Genomic DNA, 7,621 nt, shown 5'->3' on the forward strand with positions numbered 1-7,621 from the left:
AAGTGAACTCAGTTAGCGTCAGTAAGGCAGAAGGCGGCCGAACGAAAGTCGCCCCTCCGTGGCTGAGTGACTTCGATGACGTTACGCTTATGTCCTGTAATTCTAGAAGAGCCACCACTGTGATCGTCTTTCATTATTTGTGTATAGCGCCCTCATTACTATGGTGCCATGTGTGTCGAAGGATTCATAAAGATTCCTTTGAATGGCGGCTAGCTACTGGGGGGCAGCCTGAAGCTCCGTGCCGTCTTCACCCACCATACCGCACGATGTGCCCGTTGTGCCACTGTAAAGCACCCTGATGAATACCTTAAGCCTGGCCCCTGTGTCGGCTCTGACGTACCTGTGCCAGGAGGATTGGGCGGTCAAGGCGGACTAATGGAACGGAGCGGAGGTGACAGGGAAGCGCTGCCGTTGTTTGCTTATCGAGTCATTACTGTCACGTGTACAGAGTCCAGTGAAATCCTTACTTGCTTGTGCTAAATCAACATGAAACACACGTCATCACACCATCTCCAGCGCCATCATTAGTGATACAGGAGACAGACATGAAAGGCGCTATATAACACATCTGAAAGATGCTATCCATTTCGTAGATGGCTGTGAAGGACGTGACAGCTATGGCGCTATGTGACAGATATATAGGTGTGACAGTCCCATGCGCAGAGTCAGGTGACATTCTGACTTGCATGTGCTATTCAGCTTAATGCCGCACGTCGCTCGGCTACTCTGCCTGTTCAAAAAGGCGCTATATAAAGAAGAACTCATCACTGAAAAGTATTTTATGAAGCTGTAATCTATGAAGATACACGTGGTAATCTTTATGTACACACAGAACAGAATGAACAAAATGGCTCTTTAAAACTGGAGAATCAAACCTTCATTTACACAAAAAAGGAAAACTGCGCTGCGCTGACTACATTTAGGAAACACACCAAGCGGGGCCCCTCTGAGGCTGTAGCGCCCCCTAGCGAGCGCCCACTTCAATAAGAAGAGGGGGGCCCGCGGCACTCGGCGCTCGATCAGGTGGTGGTCGGTAGGTGGACTTGATTTGATTTCGTGCCCCCCAACTTTACTCTTCACCAATACGGAATGGCCTCCCTCGAGATTTCAGGGCGCCGTTGTTTTGTTAAAACCTGCGAATTTTCTAAAAAAAAAATGGATTCTCCACAGCAGAAAAAAATGAACGTGCGTGAGATCGTGTAAGACAAATATCTCCAATCCTAGAAAATGTATAAAAAAATGTCCCCTCAGTGGGGACCCCGCTACGTTGCCAGGTCCGATTGACGGCTCCAGTTTTTGTGCTCAGCGGGACATTTCAACCCGAACGGCAGCTTAACGTCTGCGCACCTGGCGGCCGCGTCCCCTGCCAGATACGCCGGGTATTCTACAAAGGGTCGCTAGAAAACACGCAGAAAATAGAAGAGACGAAGCTTTTGACTTACACGGTATATAAAAAGCTCATTTCGAATAGCTGACCAAGAATCAAAAACGCCATTAAATCGCGCCACAAGCGGCCCGTACAAAACGATAGAAAAGCGACACTCACGGGTGGCGCAGCGCTTGGCCCGCAGCTCTCGATTTCCGCCTGGCAAAAGCGCGAGCCGCCGACGGTCCAGAAAGAGAGGCTTTGCCGAATTCTCCAACACCTTTAAAAAACGGGCACAGAAAAGCCGTCTGGGTGTCGCCTTGTGGTGCACTCTTAACTAACCCTGTGCCCATGACTATGACACGGACGGTGTTAGATGTGCACCATGTTTGCGAAAAGCTGAAGCGGCCCTGTCGACTTCACTTATAACACTAGGTTGTCATTGAGGTCCGAATTCTTATTCCACACAGGCGCACTCAGTCCAGCTGCAGACCGAAATGGTAAGGGGGGGCCTAAAACACTGGTGCTCAGGGGCAAAGTGCATGGGAAAGGCGCTATATAAATACAAATGTATTATTTTGGGCAAATATCTGACATGATATTTAACTCTTAGCCAATACAACCGTGCTAAAGATGGTAACGCGGTTGGCATCGTGTAATAAAGTCACAGAAATCCAACAAATAACAGTATCTCCGACAGTGTGAGTGGGGGCTTGACATGATATTGATTGGGGGGCATAGCTCGACTGAATGACCCCCCTCACCAAAGCAGGACGTGAGCCCCGAGCGTGTCACCGCACTCACTAAGCGGCGGACCATCCTAGAAATGCGGGGGGGTCACTGGGCGGTCCAAATAGATTCAAACCATGCTATACCACCGCCGCCCCCCACCCAGTCCATAATCAGATCCGCGCTGCGCCGCCCGTGGGGGGCTTGCTGTTAAATATTCGTTGTCTATTTACAAATCAGGTATCAATATTATAAAAAAATGTCCCACTAATAAATATTGATGCGCCGACGCATTGTGGCACAAGGGAGACACAAAGATTTATTCTGAAGTCGTCCATTGTCTTATTCGTCTCTCCGCCCTTCGTCCTACCCCACTTGTCCAGGGCAGCGTCTGCGGGGCCATCGTGTTTTGTAAAATCCAAAATCGGGTCACCTTCTTCTCTGTCACTTAGCGTCCAGCACGGTTTGCTCTTCTAAAAGGAAAGCAGAAAAGCAGGGCTCGACCACTCAAAGGAGATCGGACCTAACAAACGAGGGTCCTCCGCTGTCCCGAAACGATCGAAAACCCCAAACGCGGCTCCAGCGCCTCCCTGCCCGGTGCTGTCCTCCACAATGTCCCAGAAAAGCGGCAGCTTCCAAAGCTCGACACGAAGACACCCTCCCAAGGGGGCGAGCGGCCGGGTTCAAAGAGACTGAAGTGGTCGCACCCGACCTGCTTAACGGGGTCTCCTCTGTTCCATGCCGTTGGGCAAAAACCCTGCAATGATCGGCACCGGCCAGATGAGGGCAGCCACGCTCCACACGATGATCACCAGAGTCATGAAACACGCCACCAGCGTGGACTCGATGGGCTTGCGGTTGAGCCTCCAGCTGCTGTCTCCCTTCAACTCGTCCAAGCCGAACTCCAGGCAGCAGAAAGCCAGCGGCTCGGCGCCCACCTGCGGCACGTACGAGCGGGCGGAGCTGAAGCGGCGGCCTCGGGACAGACCGCAGCCCACGCACAGCCGGAACTCCTGCTGGCCCCCCGTCACGCCCAGGTGCTCGATGAGGACGGGCGGCGCCACCCGATTGAAGGCGGCTGAGAAGATGGAGCGGCCGTGGTTGTTGGTGGTGTAGAGCACCACGTCGCACAGGAAGCCGAAGTGCCGGTCCCAGCGGGCCACCAGCGAGGTGGACATCACCCGCTGCACGCTGACGTTGCACAGGGGCTGCAGCGAGGCTTCGGCCGCCTCGCTGTCTTCCACCGACCTCTTGGAGTACCTCACGTCCATGTCCAAGTTGGCCAGGAACTTACTGGAGGAGTTGATGGGGGGCAGCAGAAGGTCCTTGTCGCTCCAGCACTGGCACCATCGGGGCAGAGCGGCGGTGGCGATGAGAGCCAGAAGGAGTCGGAACGGGCGCTTCAGCATGGCACTGCGGGGGGCTGGCAGCCTTTAGCGAGCATGCCGAGGGGGGGCGCAGGGCGGTCCGGGGCGGCGAGGCGCGTGGGGGATCAGATCGGTGTGCCGCGGCTCCCCGCACAGGAGCCTCCGGCGCTCTGCTGCGTGCATCCGGGGTTCACCCGACGGGATGATCCGCTTAACGCGCGGGCGTCACCGATGATGAGCCGCCGCCGCCGCTGCCGCCGCCTTTTATTTTTTTGTGTCTCCGAAGAAAACGGAGAGGCTGGCCGGCTGCGCGCACTTCAAAGAACGCACTGGATCTGCCGACGGAGCGCCGAGCCCTGAGCGCCGGGATCTCCACTCCCTCCCTCTTCCTCCTCCTCCTCCTCCTCCTCCTCCTCCTAGCCGTCGTTGTCTTTTGTCATTTGCTCTTAAAGCACGTGTGGGTGTGCGGGTGTGTGTGTGTGTGAGCTGGGGGAGTGGCAAAGAAAGAAAGAAAGAAAGAAAGAAAGAAAGAAAGAAAGAAAGAAAATATATATTATGTATAGTACTCAATGACAATCATTACAAAAAACAAAATCTTTACAGCCTTCAAAAAGGTCATTTCAAAAAACACAAATATTTAGCATTAGCACTCTGTTTGTAAAGCGACCTTGGAAATGTGACAGACGCTCCATAAATGCAACTTCTTCTTCTTATTATTATTATTAGTATTCATATTATGAATACGAGTCTGAGTCTTGAATTGAACTTTATTAATCAATTATCAGCCAGAAGAGGAAAACGAATCTAATTCACATTTGAAATAAGAAAGATCAAGTCCTTATGCTTCAGCTTACAAACGGCCTCACGAACACAGCGCCCTTTCCGAAATCAATTCTGCCTTTAAGGTCATTTGGCAGAATTTTGGATGACATCTCCTCCTCGTGTCCCCTGCCTGTTTGACTTGACTTTCTCTTTTCTCGATTTATGAATGGACAGCTGGCCCGTCCAATGAGGACATTTCCAATTTCACATTCTGAACGGAATAAAAGAAAGATTATATATATAATATACTGTACGTACACTTGATTACTCAGTAGCAATCGTTACAAAAATGTTTGAAGTCATAAACACTCAATCCTCATTAAAATTACAAACAAAGAACAGAATTCTTCATTCCTGCCCGTCCCAATTGCCTCATTTATACCCCACTGATTAATAAATCGTTTTTCAGGCTAAAACGCACTTTATGAAATGTAGAATCAGGTAATCCTCCCACTTTCACTAAAGCAATAAACCTTTTAACTCGGTCAGATTCTCTTTGATTTCTGCTTTTGTCTTTTCTTGACGGTCCTTTTTGTTTGGCTTGTCAGTCCTGCTTGTCTTCTTATCCTTGTCCTCAGAAACTCCGCAAATAAATACAAACTCATTAAAATCCAAAAAATAAAAGAGTCGGCATCCCAAAACAAAACAGAAAACAATGGAAGAGAACAGACACTCGTCACACACACACAGAGCGCAGGATCAATGAGACATTCAAACGAGTCCACCGCTGTGACCCCCCACACGGGGTCCTCCTCTGCACATCACCAGTCCTCGTATTCAGTGGTGGCCCGTACAGACCACCCCACGATAGCTCGTCATTCTCTAAGCCCCCCAGTCTGTCCCACAGGTCCTGCCACAGCTGACTTTGGTGTCACACCTGGACGCACAGAAAAAGAAAGAAAGAAAGAATCTGAGATTTCAGATTTGAATTGAACTTTTTGTATCAATAATCAACAAACCATTTCCATTATCAAAATGAAAGAAACAAACAAAAACACAAATCACCCCCAAGGGGGGAAAAGCAAATCTAATTCACATTTCAAATAAGAAAAGTCGATTGATTATCCTCCAGCTTACAAACTGCCTGATGAGCACACCGTCCCTTCACAAACCAACTCACCCGTAAGGCCATTTTGTAGATTTTCTATTCTGAATAAACGGTGGCTTTTCACAGAAACACAGAAGAAAGAAAGAAAGAAAGAAAATATATATTATGTATAGTACTTAATGACAATCATTTCAAAAAACACAAATTCTTTAGTATTAGTATTAGAATTACAAAAAGTGATTTTTTTACTCTGTATGTAAAGCGATATTGGGTTTGTGCGAGGCGCTCTATAAATGCAACATTATTATTATTATTCCTCATTTCTGATTGTACAATCTGCCTCATCTAAAGGAAGAAAGAAAATGAATGAGTCTGAGTTTTGAATCGAACTTTATTATTATAATCAATTATCAGCAAATCAATGACAATATAAGTAAAGAAACAAAGAAAAACCGAAGAGGAAAAAACAAAACCAAAGAGAGGAGAGCGCGCGGCGTCTTCACTGACGATCCTCTTGTTGAGCAGCCGCCGCTCTTCAAGTTGAACAAACGCAAATGGGTGCAAAGTCCGGGGGTCTGGAATGACCCTTTCTGGCCACACTTATCCTTAACAAAGACACTTAAAATAAACCAAAAACGAAAGCGACGACGAGACGCAGCTCAGAGCTCAGCAGGCAGATAAACGGCAGGCGACACAGGGGGCGACATACCGAACGGCGCGTGTGTGTCCTTCAACTCCGGGGACTTGGGTTCAGGTCTCGGGCGGTGCTGTCCGTGGTGCTGACACGTGTCGTTCTCCTGTTCTTGTCACGGCGGACACGACTGTCATGGCGATGTGACGGCCTCCTGCCAGTGCCGCAAAGCGGACAGAAGTGTAAAGCGCGTGTGTTTAAACAAATCGTCGTGTTTCTTGTGTCGTTTGTCATTGAGTTTTTTTTTAATTTTTTTATTGGGACTTCTGCTTTAGCCGGCGCCTTGATTCTATTTGTGTTTCCAGTTGCAGCACAGACAGGTGAAGTGACGTGTTCGGAGTCACACGGTGCCAGTAGTGAGATTTGCCCCCCGCCAGTCCAAAGCCTTACCCAGTACGCCACGCTGGCTGCCGGGGTGCAGTTAAACTATGAAGAGCCACACAAGCCAGTAAAGTGCCAGTGTAGTGGCTTCATCTTTAAGGGTTCATACGTGGACTTATCACAGCTCAATGATGGGCGCTATATAAAAATGAACAGAACTGCCGATATCCATAAAACGAGTGCAATAAATCGAGAATATCTGATCATTATTAACATTTCATGGGACTTGGCCATTTCACATTTAATGTATAGTCACACCAAGGCACCTCAGCACTTATACATTTTGTGTGCCTTACAGCTACAGTTAAATCCACCAGAATCAAATCAAACGAGAGAATTGTGGAATTTGTCACTTCCATGAATATTCCACGTGAATGTGTGCCGTCCGTACACACGAGTTACACGAACAGCACAAACACACCTTTGGGCCCTGTGTTGGTGTGGTGAGTGTTTGTAGAAGGTGCCACACCTGAGCGCTGGCTGTGCCCTTTGGCTGAGGCCACATTTTGGTAAGGGGCACCAAAGGGTTCAAATGCAAAGCAACACAAAATGACTTTTTGTGTATGCCGGCTGGCACCTGAAATGACTTTTAACTTGATTCTTTATAAAACAGAAAGTTCTGGTGTAGGAATGAGTGCATGTGTGTGTTTTTAGTTTAATACGCTCTGGAGCCCCCTATGGGTCAAGGGGTCAGATAGGTATAAAGGCAGGTGGGCTCAGGGCGTAGGGAATGTAAGATTATGGTCAACACTTATAAAGAGTGCTCTCAAATATAAGAGTCCATCTTACTAAAAGGACAAGTGTCTGTGTGTCTGTCCAGTTGATATGTCTCTGTTATCCAACAGGTTGTACATCACAAACATTAGCACCGCTTTTACAAATCCCATACCAAACGGCCTTTGACAGACATGGCAACCAGATGGACACACTGCCCTGTGAATGTTAACGCTGAATATGCCCGACAGAGAGAAACTGACAGACGAAAGGTAATCGGCTTATCCACCTTAATAAAGGACAAGTGTCTGTGTGTCTGTCCGATTGCTACATCTCTATTATATGCCCATTTGATATGAGGTGAAAAAAAAGCTAATGTTTGTGATGCACCATCTGTTGGAATGACAAATACAATGCATTGTATTACTACATATATTACAAAACACATTCCAACGGAGGGTGCACTGCAGATGTTAACACTGAGGTCTACTTTGGTGCCTTAG

General features: G+C 48.2%; 1 protein-coding gene across 1 annotated transcript; it reads right to left on the bottom strand.

Moving 5' to 3' along the window:
• Positions 1-2,757: 2,757 nt before the first annotated feature.
• Positions 2,758-3,862, bottom strand: LOC120515781 (transmembrane protein 158). The gene has a single exon (XM_039737080.1). It carries the CDS (start codon positions 3,502-3,504, stop codon positions 2,812-2,814), a length of 693 nt encoding a protein of 230 aa, XP_039593014.1. The 5' UTR covers positions 3,505-3,862; the 3' UTR covers positions 2,758-2,811.
• Positions 3,863-7,621: the final 3,759 nt, after the last annotated feature.

This window comes from Polypterus senegalus, chromosome 15, assembly GCF_016835505.1.
Source record: "Polypterus senegalus isolate Bchr_013 chromosome 15, ASM1683550v1, whole genome shotgun sequence".
NCBI lineage: Eukaryota > Metazoa > Chordata > Cladistia > Polypteriformes > Polypteridae > Polypterus > Polypterus senegalus.

What these genes read in the sequence shown, in the direction of transcription:
- LOC120515781 (XM_039737080.1), bottom strand. Translation starts at nt 3,504, where the DNA reads ATGCTGAAGCGCCCGTTCCGACTCCTTCTGGCTCTCATCGCCACCGCC.